Source organism: Labrus bergylta, chromosome 20 (genome assembly GCF_963930695.1).
Source record: "Labrus bergylta chromosome 20, fLabBer1.1, whole genome shotgun sequence".
Classification (NCBI taxonomy): Eukaryota; Metazoa; Chordata; class Actinopteri; order Labriformes; family Labridae; genus Labrus; species Labrus bergylta.
Window position 1 is genome coordinate 20,712,700 of NC_089214.1, and position 27,667 is coordinate 20,740,366.

Below are 27,667 nucleotides of genomic sequence, written 5' to 3' on the forward strand. Positions count from 1 at the left end.
ACTGCAGCAGCTGGTGTTGCTGAGTAGCACAACTTCAGGCGTAGGGAGGAACTAATAAACAGTAAGAGCAGGTTGTGTAATGTTTGGAATGACAATAAACTTAGTGGCTCATGGTAAGGTACCACTAATGCATAGGATTTACGTTATAGCTTAGTCCACTGTACTGTAGTTTGTTTTACCTCACAGGTTCTTGTGGATCTTGTTCTTAGCTTATGAAACAGTCTGTCTATAGGATCACAAAGCCCCTCTCTGGTATATGGGGGCATGGAGACCTCACAGCAGTTAAGGCCTTTATGTTCCTGGATTAATAAATACAGGTCTTCTGTCGGCAGCAGCCGCCCTGTCGCTATATTGCGGCTTGTAATGCTTAGTTAAATCCTGGTTGTATATATTCTCATTCTTAGTTTTGATATTTTTTGTGCTTATTTACTTTGTATTTAATATTATATTGTGTTTATTTGCTAATATTGTGTGTTTGGATAACCTGCTGCTGTAACGCCACAATTTCCCAGTTTTGGATCAATAAAGTAATTCTATTCTATTCTATTGCAGATATAGCCACGAACATCCGATTCGAGCACAAGACTTTCAAAATCCCCTTCATCCATGTCAGTTTGAAGTTGAAACTTACTTTGATCATACTTTAGTTCTTCTCCACTTTCTCCAAGGAGCCTGTTAGCAAAGCTTCCAAGCAAGATGGCGGACGTTAAGTTTAGATTCTGGGAGTGAGTTCCCACCCACTGATCTGTGATAGGTCTGTCAGCTTCTTGTGTTGTGCACCCTTTTAGTCGAGTTGCCTTTTCTACAGAGTACAATTGTTGCGTTTCAGGCAGGCACACAAAAAAACACCCTCTGGTTGGGGTTAAAACAAACTAAATATTTTAGTCTACAAAAAGTGTTCTTCAGGGCAGCATTGGTCAAAATATGAAACTGAAAAGAACAGAAATGTATCCTCCACCAGCCTCACGTGTCCTGCTCCCATCAAACACAAGTTTATCGATTTGTCTGTCATGTCTGTCTGAATCCATGTTAATGCAGCCTCACTCTCAGCCAGGCTGCAGCATGTTTAGTTCAGGTCAAGCGAGTAATTCTGTTCAATCATTGTGTCATTTATACTTTCTGTAATCAGATAGCATTACATTCCCCCTCCTTCCCTCGCTGTTTTGTGTCTTTTCTGGAGGAATTCTTTCTTTATCTCCATGTGAGTTTGATTGGTGTGAATGTTTAAGCCTTCTATTACGGTCTTCTTCTGTCACTGGTTGATATTGTAAAACATGTCTCTGCTGAGCTTATGCTCCGTTTACAACCTATTCATTCTCTAGCTGAAAAAAGGCAACCTTAGTGCTTGGATTCATGTGAAATGTGGATATGATTTGGACTGGAAATGTGTTAATATATTGATTTGATTAAGAAATGAAACACATTCCTGTGATAGAACTCGATGAACTTCCATCTGCTCAGGGAGTGTTCAGCTTTTGTGACTGGGAAGGATTTTGTAGACCTCTAGAAATTATCTAGGAAAAAAGGAAAGGAAAAAGGGAGGAAAAATCTCCCAAATGGAGAGTCAATGTGCATGACGTTTGTGAATAAGAACTTAAATACACAATGTTTATGCTTTCTCCTGGTGTGCACTTTGTTAAAGAGAAGTATCAGTGATGTCAGGGTCGGTGAAGGCGGAGCCAGAAAGCTTGTGTAATGTGTGTGTGTATGTTCTGTTACTACATATATTCTAACACAGGTGTGTGACGTCTGCAGTAACACAACTTGATCATACTGAATAATGTGTCTTCGTTATGGCATGTGGTGTGTTTAACCCTCCCAGGGTGAAGGAGATATTGTAGCGGAGGAGAGGATCATGAAGTTAAAAGCAGTTATAACATTTGCATTCTTGTAAAAGCACATAATGCAAAACACCCCAAACTTGCAGTTCCTCGAGTGTCCACTTGAGGCTGGCTCCAGGAACACCAGAAGTCACATACACATGACTGGCAAAAAAAGCAGTTTTTACAAAAAAGAAGATGTCTGCTAAAAAGATCTGCTCATTTTCATGAGGAGATCATTTTCAGCCTTGACATTATCTTATTGACAGTGAAGATAACAGCCATGTACTCCTCCACTGACTCATCCAGAGTCTCTGGACTTTCTCAGCCAAATGATGACGTTACATCCAAGAAAATGTTATCTTAAGAATTTCCAAAGGATTCAGTGTAATACAAACATGCCTTCCCCCTATTGGCACCTGGAGGTGTAGCTTGGTAATATTGTAGCAAAGTGATTTGGGTTTACATTTTTTCAACAGATCATAAAACAGTAACATGTTGATCAACGATGGCTTCAGTCTCTTCTCTGAGCCAGCAGCTGAATATCTCCAGACTGAAAGGGTTGTTTATTTAGCATCTGCAGAGTTCATGAACCAGGCGGCTCCCTCCTGATGTGTACCAAGTCAGAGGCTCCTCACTGAAAAAGTACTTTCAGGTCAGACAAACAGCAGAATTGATTGTGTGCTTTGGTTGTGTTTGTGACCAAAATGACATGTCAGGGTTTGGTTTGCTAAAACAAACTGGATAACATATAATGCAGTATTGTTTTGCATGACATGTAAGCTGCTTCTTATTCTGTTGTTTTTCACTTCTGCAGAACTTAACTTCCCTGTAACGACACATGATGAAGCATGAAAAGGGGGAAAACCTACATTTAATAATTAGATTCTCCTTCTATCTCACTTGCTTTCATATTAATTTTGGTCTTTCTTTGTGTGAACTGTAAAAACACTGACCTCTTCTCTTTTTAATTTTTTTGTATCGTTAAGAGTTTTGTTTTGTTCCAGGCTCAACAAAGTGCCTCCCTTGTCTCCGATTTCCCCGACAAAGCAGCAGTGAGTTGAGAGACAGGCTGCAGTAGAAAAGTGATACCTCTCCGCTCGAGTGGAGGAGGAAGTGCAGGCTGTGTGTGTGTGTGTGTATAATGTGGAGTACAGTTGAGATAAGAGGGCTTCATTTAAAGTGAGCGATGATGATGATGATGTTGAAGATGATGGGTAAATAGAATTGAGAGGTTTGTGTGCGTGTGTGTTATTATGTGGCTGCTAACAGGTGCTGCCTCACCACTTAGGCTGTCAGAGACAATAGGGATCATAATGACAAGGACTAAACTTCTGCTCTGCACGGGAACACAAACTTGGGATTGAAGTAATTATACTAACATATATTTGTGACCCTTGATGTGCCTCAAGTTTGGATGATTATAGGACTTTGTCACTGAACTCTGGTGGTTTCTGGTTCACAAAAGCCCTGTTTCCACCGAGCGGTCCAGTATGGTTCAGTACAGTTTGGTACAGTTTGGATCGGTAAAGCCTGATCCTGTTTGCGTTTCCACAGCCAACCGTAGTTACCGTACTCTTTTTTTTTTTTTGGTAGGCGGCGTGTAAGCCTGATGCCAATATCCCGACAGCTACGTAATAGCGTGACATCATAGCAGCGCGACACAGTGTACCCCGCAAATAAATTAGACGAAGAAGAAGACCGTGACACAGTAAACTAAGAGCAACAATGGAGGACATCCAGCAGGTCGTGGTCTTTCTCATTGGCTTTTGGTTCTTTGTTACAAAACGCAATGAAGCTTTGTTTCAGGCGAGGCCGCGAGGAAAAATACAGCCGTCTTTTATTACCGCTGTCACACAGGAAGTGAAGATTCTTTCAACCAGTCAACGGACTGCAGTGTTTAGCCCCACCTTTTAGTGTCGCATCGGTAGACTTGGCACCCCAACAGAAGGGTAGCAAAAAGTAGAACGGCACGGGACGGTAATTTGGGGACCTTTCCCGACTTTTGAAAGTGGAAATGCCACAAAATGCGTGCCGTACTGTGACGAACCGAACTGAACTGCTTGGTGGAAACGGGGCTATAGGCAGGTCTAGCTCTGTTGGGGTCCCTTCTATTATGTTGTCAGACACTTTAAACAACAATGAGCATGTGAGTGGTAAATACAAGCTCTTTTTTTCCAACATACTTGATTTACTCTTTCTTCCCGGATCTCCCCTTTTAAAGACTTAATATTTAAATGAGGTGAGTCACATTTAGAGTTAGTGGCGCCCTTTGTGATACTCGGTTGCCTCCTCCTGTCGTCATGCCTACTCGCTCTCCATCCTAGCAACCAAAGCCTGCACTCAATGAAGAGTGGCACCGGAGCATGGGCCGACAAACACCATTGTTTCCAGTTTTCATCAGACTATCTTGCACTAGAGGGATGGAGGAATGTGTTAATTGGTCGAGCCCTTTGAGAGATAAAGGCTGAGGCCCCCTGATGCAATAATTCAGTACGCAGATAATTAATTTGATGGTATTTTTATTCTTAATCATCCTGTCCTCTTTTCCCAGTAATCTGCCTCGGGTGAACTTCAGTAGAAGAAAGTTGTCGAGCTACTTTCCTGAACATAAACCTCAGCTGATCTCTTGAGTAAATACTCTCTGTTTGTCCTTCTCCCTGAGCTTCACACAGTCTCACAGTCTAAACTGCTAATTGCATGTAATAACTCGCCCGTTGTTGGTTTTGTTCCCGTTCTCAGGGGTGCAGAATTACCGGCAGCAAGAGATGCAGTCGAAGCACAGGAAAGAAAGGCTTATGATGACATATTCAGCAATATTTTTCTTTAAATCTGTGAGGTTGATAAGACCTGCAGGTAAAGCGTTTGATTCTGCTGTAAGATTAGCAGAATTAACGAGGTAATGGCAAAATGCAGCAGACTTATTAAGACATTATGGGGTGCTGCTGAGCGAAGTGTGAAATGCCTCTCACTCTGCATCGTGCCCACCTGTCAATCATGTCAGCTACGCACCTAACTATGGATAACACAAATGGTTTTCAAAATCAAAAAATTCATCCCCCGTACAGTGTGTGCCAGTGATGACAATAACTAATAATCAGACCTCTTTTGTTTTTTCTACCAGGCTGTAAACATGTTTATTTATGCTGTAAAAACAGCTTTTTTTTTGCGGACACTCGACGAACTGCAGGATTTTTCACTTCCACATTGGCTTCATTTCTCCAGACCAGAGGTTGCTGCTTGATTTGGACATTGGGGGTAACTGTGTGTGCATGTGGAGCTTTCCGCTGTGATGTGCTTCTGCAACTCCAAAACACAGACACCAATATAAGGCACTACGCAGTCAAGGAATCAATGTGAATGTCCAAAGACCTGATGACGGCTGAGCGTATTGTTTAGTGCTTCATCTATATCCTCTTTCTTTCCTCCTCTGTCCTGAACATCTTCGGCTGTCAAACGCAGGTGTTGTGTCTAATGCAGTCTGAGCAGGATGATAATCAAATATTTGCTCAGTATCCCTCAGCTCCACCCTCCTGCAGCGACATTATGTGCAGGAGAAAAAAGCTATTTAGAAGAGAGCTGTTATGTTAGGTGATTCCACTATCGGATAAAAGGAATAAACAGATGTTTTGAGAATGAATTTATCCTAGAAGTTGTTTATTTTCATTTTAAAGCAAACCCCCACACAGTGTGTAGTTGCAGCCTTTAAAATGTAAGGTTCTTCCAATTTCTCTGTCTTACTTTAGATTCTGTAAAACAGGTATTCAATTGATATCTTTACATGTTTTGGTCAAGATAACGGCATTTGAAGTCTGGTAAACTATATATGACACCTCAAACCAAACAATAGATTAAAAAAAATACTCTGCAGGATAAAAAATAATATTTGGCAGCGACCAATATGATAACAAAACGTATTTGTAGTTAAATGCAAAATAAGTTTCTCTGCATGCTTACCATGTTGAATTTGAGCCGTGTAACAAATATCACGTTTTTCATTCCAACATTCAGAGTCCTCTTTTCTTCTTCCACAGCAGACACTACAAATTACTCTACAACACTTGAGAGCCATTCTAACCTGCTGCACACAGGCCTGTTCTTACACGACCATCCTAAAGCTATGTTACTCTGCTTCCAAAAAAAAAAGAGATTTATGAATTGATTTTTTACATCTTCCATCTAAATTTTGCAAAAACAGACATGTACTGATGTGATGCAACATGGACTGATACCTCTGGTCTGATCTTGAGTATGAAATCAAACGGATCACATGAGATGTTCAGATCATGTTATAATAATCCATCTTTTCTTGTTCTGACAGGCTCTGAGGAGCCCACTGAGCATGTAGAGTTTCTGCTTGAGACTTATCTAATTGGAAACCAGGAGTGCACGTTCAGAGTCGCAGCACCACCATCAACCCCCTATCTCATTTAGGCCCCACCCCCTTTACCCTGCAACCTGACTCTGAAGCTCCTCAGACTCTTAACAGCCCTGCGTGTCGGCTTCTCGGCCCCTTTAATTAGGAGGACATAACCTGGGACTCATTACGCACTGCTGGAGCACACATGGTCTCTCCCTTCCCCTTCTAGCTTAAAAATTCAACCCAAACTTCAGGCGGCGGAATAAATCAAAGACTTTTATTTCTTTGAAAGAAGCTGCAGTGAGTGCATAGATCAGGGTGAGCGATCAGGGGTTTGCAGATATTTTGTCACCCTCATGCACTCACACAGTACTGGGCTGCAGGCTGACCTGTGTTTGGGAGGTTCTGATCGCTGACACTACATCATGGTTGCTGTCAATGTGCCAGAGGGACAGCTATGATGATACTTTCAATCTGACAGCCTGTATGTGTGACTCTGCTCTGCTGTGGAAAATGCTGTCTTGCAGTCTTGTAATTGGCTGTATTCAGGGTCAGGCCGTCCGTCTGTGTAGATGTTATGACTCTAATTTGTCAGGATTGATTTTTGATGCGTCCCATCTGCTCACAGGCCGATGTGATTGTGTCAATATCCTCTCAGGGATAATACAATCTTGACAATGTGATGTGCTGAAAGGATTAGCATACTCACACACACACACACACACACACACACACACACACACACACACACACACACACACACACACACACACACACACACACACACACACACACATCTATGCACTTTTCTACCAGTAGAAGGATGGGTGGGGGAATTTATTGTAATCAGTTGCAGGACGTGTAAAAGCATAAAGCAGTTTTACGATAAGTGTGTCTGCATCACTTCCTGTTTCTGCTCCATCACAGCCATAAGGACAACTTGAATTTTTGGGGATTTAACATCTGGAGAAATTGTCATGTCTACAACAAAGGTTTAATTTCCATAAAAAATAACTTCAAGACATAAGCGGACACACTTTCATACTTTAACTCTAGGAATGCAAGATTGGACATTTGCGCTATAACGTGGGAGGAGACTCCAGGGTACATCCAGATCTTGCTGGAGGGATTATATATCCCATCTGGCCTGGGAACGCATCGGAATCCCCCAGGAGGAGGTGCTGGGGAACGTTGATGCAAGGGAGAGGGAAGTCTGGGTCGACTTACTGGAACTTTGCCTTTTTGCCGGCGCTACCTGACCTCGGATATGTGAAAGAAAATGGATGGATTTAGGATTACCACTCAAACCGAACTGGAGCAGGAACTCTTGTTCTGCAAATCGAGAGATAGTTCCTCGATATGAAACCAAGAATTTCACAAAACAACTTCAAGCCTCTACATAAGCTGTTGAAACCTCTTACATATGATCTGTTCTCCCACCACTAAACATCAGCCCTCCCCTGGTAGCCCTGCAGCGTTCTGCCCTCCAGATGACTTCCAGAGAGCTGACCAATCAGAAGAAAGTGGGCACGTGGGGAGGGGGGGGGGTCTTAAAGAGACAGCAGCATTTCAGGCAGAGGCTGTAAGAAGTTTTTGTTTTTTTCTTTTACTGACGCCAGTATCAGATAAATGTGGAGTTTTATTGACCTGCAAATCATGCAAAGCTACTCTGTAGCTCTGATGACAGTCTGGTGATGTGCTGGCCGTCACAGCCTGGCTGACAGTTGTCTGGTTGTACCCAGAGGAGCAGCTTAAATGCAGCATCTGCTACCAGAAAAGCTGCCCCACACATTCACTGCTCTCACCCCATCACACTTTCTCCATCTGGTTTGAAATAAATCAGAGATATTATTACTTTTTTGTTGCCTCAGACACGCTTACTCTGTACTGTCTAATGATATAAACGGCCCCATCTTTAAGTTTAATATTTAAACAAGCGCAAACATGCTACGTATTAGAAAGAGAGCTACGATTAGAAAGAGACTGTGTCTGCAGTAGCTTCATGTTGACTGATGGAATGCGATGGTGAAAATGATCCCAGGCCTCAGAGAGAAGGTGTTAAGTAATCATCCTGCACGTCTCCATGCAGCATGTCCCCACAGGTACAACGCTGAGCTCTATGGCGCTATTAACAGATACTCTGACTGCTCTTACTTGTCAGCGTCGCTCTCAGTGGACTGAAGTTCACACCCTTTCCCTCCTCATTCCCTGTCAGCATGAATTGATAATGATGGTGTTTTACACACGACATGTATTCATACTCTACAGACGGATCCTCTCGTGTGTCACGGCTGCTCCAGTGTACAGTTTCATGAAGTAATGCTAAAAGAGTAATAACACATGTAGAGTGCGCTTGCGCGGTTGTCAAAGCATGCTAACCAAAAAGTCATGTTACTCACACCTGTGACTCCTTCAGTTTCGACCTTTAATGTATTTAAGGGATACATTTATCAAGACGAGTTATTAGGAAATAATGCCAACACAGATTTAAATATGGCTGCCAGTTTTATGAATATTCTGAAAATAAACAGGGCCTGAAGAAAATTGAGAGAGTGATACTGATTAAACCGATTTTTAAGGCTGTATCGTTTATTTAAAGGAAATATGAAATGTATGATTTCCTGGGAGATAAATGTTCTACAGAGGTAGAGGTCTGCTTCTCTCCAACACAAACAACCAGGAGATTATAACCATAAAAAACTTTAAAGACAAAAATCTTTGTTCACACTCATTAGATGGGCTGTAGGCTGAGGTGCAGCGAACTTTGACTTATTTGTTTCAGAGATAACATCCAAAAGTCTAATGATTAATCTACTTCTTCAAGTTTAATAATTCATTAGGTTAATCAACAAAGATCTTTAAACTTTACCGTCAAGGGACTTTGATTGGATGAAAGTTTGGCATGCCAGCAGAATGAATACAGTTGTGACTTACCGATATTTCAAATGTGTGATAGGCTGTCCAAGGATTATCATTGCTTTCAACTTTAATGTGATTAACTTCAAATAGACATTGTTTATTGCAAAGTAGGATAGAAAGAATGTGCAGTTTTTTGTTAACCCCAAGCCTCTGTTTGTTTGAGTTAATTTACGCCATGCTGTAGGTGTGTCATTGTTTTTTTATGTCAGGACTTTTAAGAAAATCAAAAGGGCGGCCTTTGCTGTAGAGTACGCTCGATGTTATCTGCCAAGTCAGCACGTGTTTTCTTGTTAACACAATACCGTGTTTCCCCTAGGTTTAAAGCGTTGGGGGGGTTGGGACAAGCCGACACGGCGACACAAACACTTGAAGGAATCTTGGTGTTCATGTGTTACTCTTAATGACAGATGTCCTGTTCTATCGGAAAGGTATCCTTAAATGACTTCTTTCCCTGATTTCTGACTCTATCCACTATCATATCTCTACAATAAAGGCACAAAAAGCCCAAAAATAAATCTTAAAAAAAATCTTACTTGACCTTCGGGGGGAGGGGGATATAATATATAATATATATAAGAGTTTGTTTGAATCTTTCTTACATCCCTATAAAATACATTTACTTGTAGGTTTTTTGAAGCTTTCATTTATTTATGACGGAGTATCTGCCAAGTGATTGTTGCTGACTGTGCAGGTTGTATCTGCATGCACTTGAGCTTCCCTGGAGTCATCAGGCTCAGTGTGGGGCTCAGCTGCCGGGTGCTGCAGCCCATCTGTCTCTCTGTCCTGTGTGTCCTGGTCAGGGTCAGGGTCAGGTCTGGGTCACCTCAAGGACTTGCTTCATTACTCTCTGGGGTATCATATGTCTACAGAGAGAGGGCAGTGGACACGTGAAGAAGGGGGGAGGAAGTGGTTTATCTGGTGGTGTTGAAGGAGAAAAAAAAAGATGCTTGGACTCCAAACATTAGTCACATGTGCAGGAAGAGACAATGAATCAACCAAGCCACAGATGTTCGTCATGTTTAAACCAGAACCAGAGTTTGTTCGTCTCCCTACACTCCTACCGATCTACTTTAATATAGGACTGTTTTTTTTTTTCTTATTGTTGCCAGGAAACAAAGACCATTTTAATGTGTGCAGGTTAATTTGAGAACAATGTGTGAGCAGGTCAAGCCGTGTGAGGACAGCTGCAAGGAACGTGGCAACCTTTCAGGCCCACAGAGAGGTCGAGACGAGGACACCAGGTTAAAGCTGTCTGGACTGTGTATGGTCAGTGCTTTACTGCGACCATATTGTTTGAGAGACAGACCGTATTAGGGTCTACTATTAAGTCCCGGATGCTAAATGTGCACTTTCAATTTTCTGTCATTTGTGTGACAGTTGTAGTTAAACAGTCAGTTTGATGTGATGGGAAATGGTTAACCTTGACTCTCCAAACGTAAGGAGTATCTCCATCTTTTCACTTTTTTTTTTGGATCACTGTTGGTGTCTTTTTTTTTTTTTTTTTAACAAGGACTCTCTCCATGAGCAGAAGCATCAGTTCAACCTTCCCCCTCTGTTTTCTTCAGAGGCCTTTACTGTGATGGGTCACTGTGTGGAGGCTCAGAGGAGTGTGATTGAGGACGAGGCAGCATTGAGGATGCTCAGTGGTTTGGAATTCTGCTGCCACAGTGACTAACAGTGTGGACGTGAGAGCTGTCACCTCTGCTGATTTACACCTGTGTTTGTGTGTGTGGTGACGTGTTATATAGAGGAGGTGGCTCCAGTGGGTGGTCGTGAGGAAGACGGACGTCTTTACTGGATGTTAAATGTGGTATTGAACACTTGTTTTTGTTGGTCTGAAATTAGTTCCATCCTGTTTTCGAGGAGCGTGTGATTCTTTTTTCCCCCCTCCACTGGAAAGCGTCTCCATGATTACAGCTTTCCTCGTCTCTCTGATAGGGCTGGGCGTATATGGACCAAAACTCATGTCTTGATACTAATTAGCTGAATGGCGATACTCGATATATATCTATATGTATTTTATTAACAGTGAAAACACATGGAAAATAAACTACTGAATTTAAAAAGTCATATGATAAAATAACAATGTTCCTTAAATACAATAAAAGAGAGAGAGAGGAGGAGCAGAGTTAAGAGAGACAGACAGTCAGTCATCATCAGTGAGGTGAGAAAAAGGTGACCTGGCACCTCTGTAACATTATTTTAATGCAACATAAACTATATCCATATTAACGATATTATCGTCTTGTTTGAAAATATATCGATATATCTTAAAAACAGAAATGTCAGTAAATAGGAGTCAATTACATCCCGTGAGAAAGCACCTCACTGACGTTGGGAGGTAATTCCCCAGGTAATACTAATCTCAGTGCCAATAGGATTTAAGTCAAATACAAGCTGGGCACTCTCACTTTTTGAGCAGCTTTTTGAGATGAGGAGATGTCTGAGGATAGTTTAGCCAGGTAAAATCCTGGAGGATGTTTCAAATGACTGATGATTCAAATGATGGGAGAAAAACCAGTAGGGTATCCCCTGAAGTCCATGTACAAAAGAAATGGTTTTGGAATCATTTCAGCTTAATCAGACAAATGCTTCTCCCCAGTTTAGATATTTGCTTCATCAAGTATGGAGAGTCCAGCCTCTGTAATGTTTTGAATGAACCAAACGTCACTGCCGGGAGACTTTTTATCCCTCTGACATCCAGTTTCTAGCAAACATGATCCCACACACCACCATCTGGGAGCCATCTAGTAATTGTTTGTTTTCTATCATAAGCAGCTTAGCACCAGGATTATCAGCCTCTACGAGTGATGTTTTTTTGTGTCACAGCTGGAGGGAAGGGTTGCATCTTGTTTTCCAAAACATAAAGGTCAGGTCAGAATTCTCTCGATAATCTATAGAAACATATTAACATGTGAATGTACAATCTGAGGCGAGGAGGGACAAGATCTTTGTGTCTGTTTTGGGTCAGAGTAGTATTGCCCAATCACATTTCAGAGGGGGTTTATGCAGGAAGACGGTTCATGTGACAAGCACAGAGGTCTGTATGTAATCTTTATTCACTTTATTAGCTTAATAATGAAGGTGACAGCCTGCTCTGGTGTCATCTTTTACTTCTAGCTGAATTTTAATGTCTAAAGTTGCTTGTTAGATTGTAAAAAAAAAAAATGAACCGAGGTGTCCTGACCTTCTCATGTTGCAAACAAAAAGGCTCAACAATTGTTGCTAGTTTAAATAAGAAAGCATCACATTGGCTATATTCTAGTGAAGTTGTGTTTCCTTTTGCAGAAGGAGATAAATCCTTTCTTCACACTTGATTTGCTTTAGGTTGATTGCGAGCTGTATGCTACAAGTAGGAGCGCCCTGTGCGGCTGTGAGAGCGCTGCCAAAGGTCAAAAGAAAAAGCCTCAGTGTTAGTGGAACACCTGTGTGTGCTGCAGGTAAAACGACAAAGACAGGTTCACGTCATGGCTGTGGAGGGGAACATTTTGAGGTGTTTTAATTTTCTTCATGTAAAAAAGCAACTGTTAGGTTACGATTCAGTATCTTTTTATAGAGCTTTTACAGCCAGAGAGGTTTTGGTAGCATCCCAAATACAACACCATAATAAATGGACTGTAGTTACAGGTCAGTTAGAAAATATTTTAAATTCACTTTCCAGAAAGTCACCTCGCTGTTGTTTTAAAATCAAAGGGTAAGGTGATGGTAGTTGTTGTTTTACAGTTTCATTGACTGATAACACAGTCTGGCTCTTCTTGGACTGAACCCTGACTGCTTTTACTGTTGCTAAATTAATTTAGACATCTGAATGAGTGCGTATAACTGGAGCTGTGTTAGTGGCTCATGTCTGAAACTATCACTGTAATGTTTATCTTTCCATCTCCTGAGCCTGATAGCATGTATATTTGGCTCTTCATCGGGGGTAACCTAACCGGATGTCTGATTTAGCCCGGACCAGATCCCTGCCTGAGACCAAGTAGAACTCAGGACAAGGCCTGCAAAACAAACTTTGAAACTTTAGTGTATAGCCTTTTCACACAAACAAAAATCTATTTTCCAAAAATGGGCTGTGGTGAGCTGCAAATGTGAACAAATCCGGCTGGGTTTTTTCACCACGACTTCATCCAGAATTTTTCCACCCAGCACCCAAGTAAAAATTTCACAAGAAGTGATTGTTCAGTCGACCAGGACCCGATCAAATTCACTGCCAGAGAGTGTGCAGGGGTGCTCACGTCTATATCCTGTGACTAGTGCCCGACCTGTTTGATATTAGTGCACATAATGAAGATGCTTTATGCTCACTAGAATCTTTTTTTTCAACTCTTCATTGATACTACAGATACTTACAATTACACATATGATAGCATTGAAAGCAAAAAAACTTTCATCATGGGTCGTCTCTAAACGTAGAAGATCAGGGGTTCGATCTCCAGCTCCTTCAGCTACATGTCCGATGTGTCCTTGGGCAAGACACTGAACCCCCAAGTTACTCCCCTTGCTCCATTGGCGGCGTAAAAATGTGTATGAATGGGATTAGTTAATGACGGACTCTTAATATAGAAACCTCTACCATCAGTGTGTGAATGTGTAGGTGTGACCTGCAGAGTAAAAGCACTTTGAGTATTCAGAAGACTAGAAAAGTGCAACACAAGCTCAAGTCCATTCACCATTTGACCCACCATCTTGGATATCTTGCACACATTACGACTGTAGCTTACTTTTAACGTCATGTCTTGCCTCCTCAGACCCCCTACCTTCCTCTCCCCAACAACTTAAGTGGATAACACTCGGCACTGGAACATTTCAGGGGCCGGCTATCCTAAAAATGTTATATTATACATTTTCAGGAGGACATGTTTGAAACAGCTTTGGATAAATCAGCTGAGTTCTATTACATTCTCAGTCTGGGATGCTGTATTAAGAGGTTGTCGTGATGTGACCACTTTTATGCCTTAAGTTTTTAATTTAACACAAACGGCCGGTAGTGTTAGGGATTCTTTTTTAGCGTGATGACTTAAGTTATTTTGGGGTATCAAGTTGACCAGATATCACTTAAGGTTGCTTGTTTAGTTCAGGGATTATGAGATGGTCTGATGGATGTCGGGATGTCCTTCCTTTATTTTCTCCTCTCTGTCAGTTTGTCTACTTTTACCCACCTTGCAAACTTTTATTTTCCCTTTTTTTCTTTGCCTTATCCTACTCCCTCTCCTCTCTCTCACTGCATCCATCCAGCCGTTTTTTATAAATGATGCATCTGTTAATAGGCTCTCTTCGACTTAAGAGCTCTGGTAACATGTCCTCTAAAACACCCAGTGGAGGTGTGCATGCGTGTGTTAACATGACGGAGAAGCGTGCATACCCTGCTTTACCTCGTTGACCTCTGTTACATCACTGCGTTCGTTCTTATCTGTTTGATCCCAACCGTCCATCTGTCTCCTTCCCTTTTCTTTGTGTGTGCGTCTCTCTCTCTCTCTCTCTTCTTCACCCCTGAGTCAGATCACTCCAGGTAGAGTGATTCGCTCGAGTCATGGCGGGTGAGGATGTAGGTTACTCTGCATCGCTGGCATTTAGAAGGGCTTCCAGATTAGTAAGGCTTACGGCTCCCTGCTGTTCTCTTTGTGCCTCTCATTACAGGAGCTATTTGTAGCTGAAATCACTCGTAAGACAATTGGTCATCGTCTAATGATGTCAGAGGACGCCAGCGAGGAGTCAAAGTGAATATATATATAATGCTTGTGTGGAGGATAAATGCAGTGGCATCTCCGGCCTTGTGGTTGAATTCATATTTGTGAGCTCCTGCAGAGCTTAAATAAAGCAATAAAGCACTCACACCAATGATATTTTCTGATTAAGCAAAGTGTGTTCTCTGCAGTCTGTCCTTCCTCCCTTTTGTTATCCTCCTCCCTCTTGAGTTTATAGGATAATTAATTCAGCCATTTCATGTCCAGGGTTAATTAAATTGGTCATTAACAATACCACAGTGACCCTGCATGCTGTGAATGTGTGTGTGTGTGTGTGAGAGAGAACGAGACGGAGGAGGAATGTGTGTGGAGACCGATAGTGACCGGGGTCTCCTCTCACTGTTAACGGGTCAGGGAGAGACAAAGAGCTGTTGTGTCAGCATGGGAACTGGAGAGCAGAGACAGGAGGAGGACAAAGACGTGTTAAGATAAGGAAGATAGAAAGTACAATGTAGGTCAGAAAGTAATGATGATTATTAATTCATTTAAATGCATTTATTATTTTTAAGTCAATCCAAATTACCAACTTACAAAAAACAACGTGTCTGGGACATCTTCAATGTAGGTTAAATCCTGAAAGTGGATGTTTAGTAAATGCATCTTTTTTTGCTAATAGGGAGCTAACAGTTTTTGGGGCTTTTTTGCCTTTATTTGATAAGACAGTGGTTAGAGTGGGAAAAGAGAAGAAGAGTGGGGTATGACATGCAGGAAAGAAGCCGTAGGTTGGACTTGAACCCTTGCCGCTTGAGGACTAATGTCTTGTTACATGGGACACGACCTAACCACTAGGCCATCTGTACCCCTGGAATTTGTATCATTTTAAACAACTTGGTTTCCAAGTACCAAGTATTTTTTAAAGGTGTTTGATTCTTATAAATATTTACGTTAAGAAAAACGTAAATCTAAATTTTCCAACAAATTTGTGATGATGATGTGTGGCCCTGGGTTCAAGTCCGACCTGCAGCTTCTTTCCTGCATGTCATCCCCCCCCCCCCCCCCCCCCCCCATCCCGATTTCCTACTCTATCTGCTGTCCAATCAAATAAAGACAAATTAAAATCTTGGAAAAAAAAGATAGCTCTGCTCTTCACAAGAGCCTGTCATAACAGTAAGGTAAAGCAGCATGTTCAGTACCAGCTTTATGAATTTAGGTAACCATGGATACAGCTGAAGTGTTGATATGACAAATAAACACCATGATTATTTGACTTTATTATATCCGCTCAGCTTAAACTAAACAAAAACTTAAAATCAGACTGCTGAGACTGCATGCCAACCTGTGACGCCCCTCTTTAGAATGAGTACTAATGAGGGGGGTGCAGGTGGTGTATGGGTTACTGGTGCCCATCTTTACTGGCACCCTGAGGCACGTCCCAGTTCATGATGAGGACACAGAAAAACACAGTTTGCAGAAGAGTTCTTTTTTTACACTGTGTTGAGACTGGAGCTATTTAGTGAGCCGATTGCGCCATCTAGTGGTGAATTGCTGTCACTACAGTTTGAATGTGCATTTCACTTAAAGCACTGTAAGAAGCATGATATAAGGTTTAAGTGCTATACCATGAGAAACTTCACATGTACAACACTTAACTATATCTTTCTCTTTTTTCAAATCCCACCATGAACAAATAGTGCAACACTTCAAGGAGTGAATACCACGCATTTAAAGAATACCCTGGCAAAGTTGTGAAATATTGAGGAGGGTTGCTTTACATCATTCAACCCTTGATTGTGCAACCTGTTTATTAAGTGCATGGTAGTTGTGCATGATCAGCAAAGGTGTCACGTCCCAGTGTAAGATAGAGGCAACACATACAGAGCAGTTTCCAACATCAACATCCGAGGAGGAGAAATACTTTGAAATCCTGAACCGTTAAAAAAGTGATCTCCCATGGTCACACAGGTTTGCACTCTTTCTTTTGTTTACAGTAGTAGTGTAGTGTTGTGTGGGGAAAAAAAAGAGGGAAGGTGGAGCGCTGTGAGGTCTGTAGGGAGGAAGAGAAACTCGAGTTTCAGGTCTGTTCAGGTGAGGCCATACACCTGGTGGGCGGGTTTCTTCCTGTCTGGGAGGATTTGGTTGTGCTCTGTGGTAGTGTAGTGGGAGTGCCCGCTGCTGCTGCTGTGAGTGAAACTGTGTCGCTTTGGCAGGAAGACAACCGTCCTGGTAAGTCCTTTTCCTGATTGTACCTGTGGGACTATACGTTTGTGTTTCTTCCTTATTTTGTCAGATCAGATCTTATCTCCTCCGCTCTCTCATACTTGTGCTTTAACAGATTGTTTTCTCTATTGTCTGTGCATCAATCTTTCTGTGATCACAGGGACAAAGTGACTTTAACTCTCCCTTTCTCTGAGTCAGAGGCGTTAAAGTTGGATATTTTTCCATATTTTGAGTTTTCTCTAGTTGATATTTAAAGGAAAAACTAACAGGGGAATTCTCATGTTTTCAATATTTTGTAAAGATCTAACTACTTGATATATGTTCTTGTTCCTTTATCATATTTTATCCATGGCAATTCCACTTTATTATTCTTTTAGCATCTGACGGGCCAAGGTTTTATTAAAGCTGTCTGTCAACAAACACGACAATAAATAGACCCTTTTGTCAAGTTAGGATGCTTCTTTAAACCAGAAAAGGTCTTTAATAAATCTATCAAAGCCTCCACACTCCGGTGACATAAACAGACATTTAACCTCACAGGATGCAGGAGTTGATGCTCCACCGCCGTCTGGACTGGTTTATGTTTTAAAGGGGTTAGCTTTAACACAAACAGAGTTTCAGAAAAACACAAACTCCTAATTTAAAACTCTGAGTGGTGGACCAGCAACTCCTGTGTTTTTTGTAAAAACGCCTGTTTCTGTAATGGAGTCTGGTGTCTGGAAAGAGAACGGTGTAAAAGCTGTTTCCTGTTTGACAAAATAAGAAAAAGGATCCCTATATCTTTTCTTTTTAGACACTTTGAATAACAATCTGAGCCTGTCAGTGGCACAAAAACAAACAGTTTTAATTGGACTGTTTCAATCAGATGCATTTGACCAGCAGGGATATGTCGCTGGCCTTCTTGTGTGTCTCATGGCTGCCGGCTGTAGCTATTTGACTTGAGCTGTCCCATTCATTTGAGCACCTTTGAACTAGCGCTGGCGATTAATAGTGAGCATTCGCTAAAAACACACTGCGAAAGTCTGAATTATTGCAGCAAGTAAAAAACTCTTTAAATGTAGTCAAGAAAAGCTTTCTCACTCAGCCTGTGTACATTTGACCGGTCGTACAGAGGCCTGTGTACAATGTTGATGCTTCCACACCATTTTGGTGCAGTCAGGAAAAGCTAAAGCTAACTACTAGCTACTCTCAGATTAATAAGTGACACTTATTAAAAACAGTTTTTCTGATTTATTCAGAAGCAAATGTTAAAAACGAAGGATTGCCTGCAATAAGGTACGGCAGCATTAAAAGCAGTAAAAGACACAGGTCTTAAGTCAAACTTTAAGGACAGCAGATTGACATAGAACCTCTGAGTATTGTACAATGTTATAATAATTTCTCATTTATACTTTGTAGTCATATACAGTAGACCCTGTTTTATGCTTAAGTAGAGCTCAAGTTTAAGAGACCCTCCTTTAAAATATTACACAGAAAGTAAATGATGCCAAACTAGCCTCAATGTTATAAACTCATCACAAGAGAAAACCTTGCAGCTAAGCTAAAGATGTAAGAATCTGGAGATAGCCCAGGCATCAAGTTTTTGACACATCCAGCAGACATTCATTGTACTTCTCTGTTATAAATCTCTGCTACACTGGAGGCTCCTAGAGTGTCATCTTTGATTTTCTTTGAGTGCCGTGACTCATATTCTTCCATGTCAGTGATCCCTGAAACATCTTTCCATTTCTCTTGTAAATAAGACAGATCTCTATAAAATGTTTTTATTAAAGTTCAGTTACAAAAACCTCCAGTTAGCATGTGTGTTGAGGCTGCAGAAAGAGAGAGAGTGTCTTCATGCCACATGATAGTTTCATCTGAACTCATAGGTGGATGTACATGTGTGTATGTGGTTAGAACACTGATGTCAATACACACAAGCAGATGTATTTTATATGGAAAGACTTGTAACTTATGAGCAATATGTTTCAGATATTCTTAACTGTTGAAAAAATCCCACCTGAGACCAAGAGAAGAGGGCTCACCTTTCCCATTTCTGTGTTAACCTCTCACTCTGAATGAAGCCATTCTAGTTGAAATGACCGTTTCTCATTATTATTCTACATTCTCTCCCCTCATCTCTTTCCATATGCTTTTTGGTTGCATGCATCTCCTCCTCCTCCCTCTCTCCTCCTCCTCCTTCTCCTCCTCCTCCCTCTCTCCTTGTCCTCCTCCTCCTCCTCCTCCTCCCCCCTCTCTCCTTCTTCTCTTCATCCTCCCTCTCTCCCTCTCTTCTTCTCCTCCTCCTCCTCCTCCTCCTCTTCCTCCTCCTCCCTCCTCCAGCCCACTCAGTCAGTCCAGGACTGTCAGCCCTTCCAGGTCCCACTCAGTCTTAATTTAAGCAGCCACAATCCCTCATAAAGCTAACGTCGATTAACGAGAAGATGTATGGCACACGCCTGAAAAACACAACCCTATCCCACCAGCATCACCCGCTCAGCGTTTAATAGGAATCGACGTGGTGACATTTGGCAGCGCTGCCCGAATGCAGGAGAAAGACATTATTCCACAATGTGTTCTTTCCACAGAAGAAACCGAAAAAGCAAACGGCTGCCTGCCCTATGAGGCGCTGGCATTTAGACTATCTCTTTTTCAGTTTTACAATCTTAAAATGTCATTTGGGTGAATATTCCCCTGACCACAGTTTAATACACTGCAATTATACACAGCCCATTGACAAGTAGCTCCACCGTGTGTGCCTGTGTGTATATGAATGTTCTTCTTTACCACAGCTGGATACGCTGCAATTATACTCTTCTGATGGTGTCATGTATGGTTGTGTGCATGTGGCTGTAACTCTATCTACTTCTGTCTGTCTGACTCTGCACTTTGTGGTTCCTACAAGCCAATATGATGTAGAGAAGCTGAAATACAAATTGATTTTACATCCAATCTGTCTTCGCTGCTACCCCATACCAATACCTTAAAGCCCGAGCTCACCAATGGGGCCTGAAGTAGAAGGACATAGTTTTCCGTAAAAGGAACAAATATTGTATATTTCTTTTAAACCCACATGACAGTGCACCTCCCTCTCTTGGTCTCTCTTGCAAGAAGAAAGCACACAATCACTTTTATTTAAGCACACAAGAACTCACATGATGGCTTAACCTTTGATGAGCAGCTGTTAATCAAACACTCAGCGTTTAATGACTCAGCAACTAAAAGGCTGCTCGCTGAGTCATTGAATGAACATTGGATGGAAGTATGGAAGTTTATAGTGGGAGTTGCAAATTCAGGATGCTTTTTTTTGCAAAGTATGTTTTATTTCCCAGATTCTGCCTTTGTAAATCTGTTACTCCTGTTGCATTTGGTCAGGTGTGAGTACATCGTTTATGAAGTTGTTGAAACCGCCAATACATATTTGCTGATTTTATGGTTGGTCAGACACTACCTTATTTAAATCTAACTTTTAGTGTGAGTTTTGAGATATTTTGCACAGTCGAGTATCCACGTGCCACAGTTCGAGATTAGAAAGAATCTTGAAAAGCTGGTATTGGGGGGAAAAAAGTCTGGCTTAAATGTTACTAAAGACTATTGCCCCTTTCACATATGCTCTGCACTCCTGAACTTGTTGGGCTGTATGTGAGAAAGAAAATGTGGAAATGAGTCAAACTTGACATGAAAGTGACTTCACTTTGCCACTTTTTGCCATTTCCCTTCTACAAAATTCATGCAATGTCAGATTGAGCCAATGCATAAATAGACCAGGTTATTGGCCAGCACATTCACTGCTTAAGAGGAGCCTGGTTGACGACACTGATAACGCTGCTGCTACCCTTTCTGCGTTTGTATTCGTCTTCATTGCTTTTGTTTATTCAGTGAACAGGTCCAAAAAGATGGAGCATTGCTGCAGAGGATATCGTCTCTCCACAGTTGACACTAGTTGAGAATGCATTAGTGGATATCACTCTCCCATAGTGAGTGAAAGGTCAACTCTGGACTAGTATGTCCAGACCTCATTCTATGGACATTTTCCAGAGTTCTCATGAGAAAACAGCTTATGATAAGTCCAGGACCTAAGCTGAACATTATTGCTATAAACAGGCAAGAAATGGAAACCTGAGCAGGTGTTAAACGGACTGCCGAATGGATCTTTTCTCGTCTCCTGAATGGAGGACCGGTGTAGATAAACTCATTAGTTGGGAGTGGAGCAGCAGACGTTGAAGATGGCGGATAGCTTTGGGTCAAACTGGTCCTTTGAGCTGTAACTAGATCAGGTGTGACAGTGGTGACTCTGGATAGTCGTCCAGCATGCTGATCAGTGTCATTCTTGGTGGCCCAGTAAAACACAACCGGCAGCTGGCCTTCCTGTCACCTGATGTATGACAATCCAGGACAATTAAATCCAACACCCCTCCAGCACTTTAGGGAGGTTTTAAGTGCTGCTGAGTGGCAGAGCGGACCTCTGGGAGGTCCTGTTTTGGTACTTACTGTGCAGGACAGATGGAGGCAGCATGAATGAAGAACATTAATTTCCAACTGTGTGAATGCTTCAGAGGATAACATGTCTTTACCTCTTTTTCTTTTGCTGATCACGATCTTGTTGCCAATTGGCCATCTGTTATGTGTCCTGTCCAGTCCAACGTTATGGAAGGAGTTGGGCAGAAGACTGAAAAACATGGCCTTACCAAATTCAAAATTTGGCTGTTCAAAACAAAACCCCTCATTGATTTATCGTTTTTTATTTTATTGTTGGCAACACCATATTCATCTATCAGCGTATTTGAGTTTTACCTAGCACACATTTAAGTTACAGTTAGTCAGCTTGACATTCATTAGGTTGGTTATTTGTATAGTTAAACCAAATGAGCAATATCCTGTCTTGCTCCATGCTAAGTACTAAACGCTCAGATGAACATCTGAGAGAAGCTGACTTTGAATTTGAACGTGCTTATCTAAACTTTTTTTAGTTTGGAGGAGATCAATGTGACTCAGAGGAAAAAAACCTGAAGAAAACTAAATGTACCCTGGCCTAAAAACCAAGACATTAACCTGTAAACATGCAAACAGCATCTTGGCTGTCTATTAAAGTACAGTGGTTAACACTACATTTTAACATGTAACCACTACTAATTGCTATTTGTGCTGCTTGAAATCATCAGTTTGTGTTTTGGTTTTGGAGAGGTGGAGATTTGAACCATTTTTAGATAGACACTCCTGACTGTATCTAGATATTTGAAATTCCAAGCATACTTCCAGTTTGTTGACAGACCATAAGAAAAATCAGGTCTTAAGGTGTTGTCACTGTCAGTCATTCCCCTCCCCCTCGTCAGATTTCTCTCGCTGACACCCAGCTGAGAGTCAGACGACTCCACCCGTGTTTCACCCCTCCTGCTGGACCGACAGGCTTGTTTTTGAAAAGTAAAGAAGAATAACAGTCTTCTACCCTACCCCATTTCTATCCTTTAACCTATCAATCCATCATCCTGAGATATTTTCTCTTTAAATACTGATTCCACCTCAGGTTTCACACTTAGAACAAGACTATGCAGACGCAGACAGTGTCTCCTGACGTCCATCCATACAGCTCTTTGTGGTGCAGTAGAGAAAGTTCCCACTAGATGGTGGCAGAACCATATTAAGTTAAGTTGTCTCAGTAGGGTTACAAAGAGGATTGCAATTAGGCATATCCCATCTCGTCCACTGTCCCTCAGCTTCCCTCCATGACCATCTGATCTCGTGATCTGAAGACAGACGCAGTGAGAGCATTCTGACAGTGAGGAATGTTTCTTCAAGTCTGTCTATTACGATCCTTTTGGGTCACTTTTAAAACGAGTCCCAGGTGTTCCCAGCTCTGAGACATGCATCCTGGCCCTCAGAAGGCCCCTCAAATGGAAAGATGGATCCTTCCTCAGATTGGGGAATATCTTGTCATTCCCCTTTGGATTCAACAAAAGGCAAAACGACTGATATTGCTGCTCAGCATACCTTCTTCATGTCCCTTGTCTTTTCTTAAGTCTGTCATTCTAATCACACAGTCTTATGACAAAACCGTGCTCTGCGAAACACTGAACTGATTTAGCATGGGTCAGTTCACTTGGCATGAGCTCAGTGGCTGTAAGGTTTTGGTCCCCTGTTCAAACCGGCCTGCTGGAGAGATTTTGTGGTCAGTGCTCGCGGCGCCACTGCCCTTCTCTGCTGCTCCTCTTAACCCATTTTATTGAAATATGCAAAGGGTTGAACAGCGCTGAACTCAGATTTCAGCAGGTTTCTCATTTGTCTTCAATGCACATGCAAAAGTCATGCAAACGATGGAAGAATCTGGCGCACAAATTGGCGCTGGCGTGACATGCTGGCAGGATTTAAGAATTTGTCTCCCAGATCTCCTCTCGTTGGAAAATCGATCCTTTCTTTAGTGCTGTTTGATGAATGCACCACATTTTGTACATCTCAATCCAAAAAATCTCTTTCTGATATGCTCTCAACAGTTTGCTTACCTGCTCGCTCAGGCGTCCTCTGGACCCTATTGTCTCAGATGCTTTTTCCACAAGGCTCCACCTGGGGGTCTGCAAGGCCCCGAGGTGAGTTCACATCACAATTTATGTCAGACAGGCGTGGTAGCCTTTTTGCTCCGTGGGCTGCTGTCTTGGCAGGTCTGAGTCTCAACCTCCGTATGTGTGTTTGTACACACATGAAGTGCAATAAGCCAGGAAATGATTACTTCTTTGCAGCTGTCATTGTGGGGGCTGAGTGAGTAATGCATTGCATTACAAATCACAAATCGCAAATCACTTAAAATGAATTTCCAGACCAGTTTGGCTGGTTAGGATGGACATGAGTCACAGTATTTCAAGTATGTGCATCCTACACCACCCAGCCATCGACGGGGGTCCCAATGAACTGGAAGCATGAAGGTGTAACCGCGTGTCCAGCCACGGCTTGTTTCACACTGCTTATCAACATGGGAGAGACAAAATGTCACACAGTGAGTGAACCACTAACAGCACCCTGAGGCTCTCCAGTTTAGGTAACAGTGTGAGACTGCGTCACAGATCTGACATATCATGGATCATTAAGCTGTGGACCGAAGGCTAAACAGTAATTGTTTCCCTTTCTCTCTTTCTCAGATAAAGCATTTGTGGTGGCTTCAGTGCTACGCTGGACTCAAACACCTCTTCTAGTGAACTTTTTAAAAGCGGTTGATAAATGCAGCATGCATGGAGAGGAGTCTGTGACGTGGTTAGTGGCTGGTGCAGAAGGCCTTAACTGGGATCTCTCAGTCGTATACAGGTTATAGCTCACTCGCCAATGTCATTGGCAGAACATACAATGGTTGTTGACAAGAGCGGTGCATATTGTATTCATGTAGTACGTTCTGAAATCATAGTATGTGATTATTATCTAATCTTTTTTTTTCTGCTCAACCTAAAAACATTCTTACTTAGTGAATAGATGTTCAAAATTGATTTTTAGATACTAAAGCCGCGTCTTAATGCTAAATCTGCTTATTTTAATTTGGAAATAAGTCTTCAATATTGTTTAAAATAAGGTCCGATCTATTAATAGTTCATCCAAAATGTCCTCATATCTGTGAAGTCTCAGGTCATAAGGTGGTCTTAAGGCTGCCACTCTGACTGGCTTAAATCTAGCTCTTTGGTCCAAATAAGTGTTTCTGCTTTGTGTGTTGTGGTGCAGCAGGAGTTTATTGTACACTACTGTGAGCGCGGGGGCAGATTTCAATGAGCCACAGACTTTGGAGTTGTATCGGACAGCCGTCCTGATCCTGCTCTATCTGGCTTTCCAGATGAGCGCCGTTATTTACGAAGCGATGCTTTTCCACGCCTGTGATTTCTCACAGGTCTGTTTCATTTGCTCTGCTCACTTACCCTGCGCCGATAAAGTTTCCCTCGTTTCCGCTGGACGATGAATAGAAGTGTGGGATAGCTGTGTGTGTCTCTGCGTGTGTGTGTGTGTGTGTGTACTGCAGGTGATGTTATGTTGGCTCATGCACAAAGCAGGATGTTCAGCAGCTTAGGGAAAAAGTGTTGGGTTGTAAACACCCAGAGTCACACACAGTCAGTGACTCATTCTCTGTCAATCGTTGGCTCACCTACACACAATCGCATGCATGTGTGAGTATGGCTGATATCCATTTCCATGACGACAGGCCGCTAACACACACACTCACAACACAGGATCTGACTGACACACGTGCATGCGGCTGTTCTGCCATTTGACAGGTAGGCTCTAAAATCTTCTTCTCTTTGCAGGGCTCCATGGCATAAAGCCCGTCCTCACACTCAGCCAGTCCCTGCGGAGGAGCTACCCGAGGAGCTATACTCTGACGCCCCGCTGCCATTTTCCACAGCCCGAGGGGAACCAGGAAGCAGCCGGCAGGAGCCATGCCTGCCCTGGCCACTGGAGCCGGCCACGAGCCAGGTACGGACCCCTCAGCCAAAAACACAACCTGAAATACAAAACCAGTAAAATACACTCGTAAAATGTGGGTTTTCCAGCAAATATTAGAAAAAGTATTTGTGTTCTTTGATACTTATTTTACTGTCCATAATCAATCTATGTTGCTGCAAACTTTATTTTAGAGTCAGTGTCCATGATCAAGGGAATAAATAACATGGAAACTACAAACTTAAGCACCAGTATAAGAAATAGAAAAATGTATTGTGGTCTACTGTGTCATGCTTTCTGGAGCTGGCATTGGCAGAGTAAACAAACCTAGTTTTGATAAACAGAGAGTATTTCATGTTTCCTGCTACAACAAACATAAAACTTGAACTGTACCATTTAGATAGTTAAATGATTCATCTTTAAGCATCATGATAAGCTATTTGAAGTCTCTCCTTTCTTGTAGTTTGACCACAGGTTAGCACTATAAAATGTTCCAGATATTTCCCAAAATAACAATCAGACAAGTCGAGGTCAGGACATTTAGGTATGTTTTGACGTCTTCTTCGGTTTGACAGATGTAGATATCGTCTTTACCTGCATTTCTTTTGACACCATGTTCAACTCCATGTACACATCACATATTAAGGAGCCACTAGGAAAGATGCTACCTGGGCCTCAAAACATCAGCGGTAGCATCAGAGGCAGGTAAAGCAGAAGGGCGCACAACTGGGGCGCCAGATGTCGCCAATGAGTTCTTTGGAGGTGATGTGGGCATGTCATCGAAACACCTATGAAAGAGCTCAGGCAGAAGAAGAGTATGTGTATTTGAAGTTTGCACACAACTCAAAGCAGAACACACATTTCATTTTAGAAAAAATCCTCAGTTATAAGTCAGCTTTTTTTGACTGTGATGGACCTTCCTAAACTTGAGATGATTCAAACTGGGATCAAAATAGACAATGTTTTAATTTGTACCCCGCCGAGTGAATATCATTACATTGATCGTAAGTATTCATTCAGTAATATACAGTTAGAAAAAGAAAGCAAAACAATATCAAAATATTGTGTCTTTTGTTCCCTCTACTCTTCTACTGAGGTGTGCGTGTGTGTGCGTGTGTGTGCGTGTGTGTGCGTGTGTGTGCGTGTGTGTGCGTGTGTGTGCGTGTGTGTGCGTGTGTGTGTGTGTGTGTGTGCGTGTGTATAAGAGTGTGAGGAGCACATCAAGCTTGTCAACGCAGAGACAGCTGCCAGAAATCACCACCTCTCCCCTCAGGAACACTATCCTCCTCTCAGACTGACTTAATGGCCGACTACGTCATCATCACAAGGACACACACACACACACACACACACACACACACACACACACACACACGCGCGCTCAAGCATACACACACACACACATGTACACACTCACTCACTCACACCAGAGGGCTTGACCCAGCTAGAGCAGGATAGCAAAAGGACAAAAGGAGGACAGACATTAAGTCCTGCTCTAATGGATAAAGAGTGTGTGCGATTCTGCGTCCAGACTTTTAACAGAGTTACCGTAGCCCCCGTCATCCTGGAAATTCGTGCAGACAAAGTAGAAAGCCAGACCGTCAATTACGATTAGAGTCATTTTGGGCAATTACCGGCGAGGGCTCACGTTTCCAAATAAAACACGTAAAGATTCCTCCGGCCCATCTCCTCAGCTTCCCAAGTGATGGTCCTGTGAAGCTGTGTGTGCAGGTGAAACATGATGGTCACTGATCTGCTGAAATCACTAAAACCTTCTGTGGTCTTCCTGGCAACCCGGCTGCCCGGCGTTGTATCAAAAGTTTGCACAGAATTCAGCGAGGGTTACCCTTGGTATCGTTATAATGCCGTTTAGTTTATGGACGAGGCTCAGTCGGGATGATGATGGAAAATCTGTCGTATTTTGCACGCTACAATAGAGAAACCATTCAGCTGCATCTGCTCTTGCTTGGATGAGTCAGTCGATTAAACTACTCTTAATCTCCTTTTTTTTCAGTGTAAAAATATAGAACCAGCTCACTGAAACTATGTGAAGGAATGATCGTCGAGTTGAAAGCGAAATTCAATATTGATGAAACTGTTTTCCTCTCCACGATTATTTTGATTCCCTGTTGTACTGCTATTTTATACTATTTTAATTAAAGCCGACCCGTGTATCATTTTTTAAGACAGGGGAATGTATTCACAGATGACAAATATGTTTTCATTTACTCCTTTAACTTTGCCCTATTTTAGACGTACCTTTTGTATCCTTTCAAAATAAAAGC

General features: G+C 42.1%; 1 protein-coding gene across 4 annotated transcripts in view; it reads left to right on the top strand.

The window, feature by feature from the left end:
• Positions 1-27,667, top strand: part of mpp7a (MAGUK p55 scaffold protein 7a) — a 146,234-nt gene that overhangs the window by 12,509 nt on the left and 106,058 nt on the right. For 3 of the 4 annotated variants that reach the window (XM_065948933.1, XM_020631021.3, XM_065948932.1), the window contains one exon: positions 25,247-25,415. In XM_065948933.1, coding sequence (XP_065805005.1) covers positions 25,379-25,415 — 37 coding nt within the window. In that variant the 5' untranslated portion in view covers positions 25,247-25,378. Of the gene's footprint in view, positions 1-16,870; positions 17,004-25,246; positions 25,416-27,667 lie in introns of those variants that run through there. The other variant, XM_065948934.1, reaches the window with a different exon arrangement.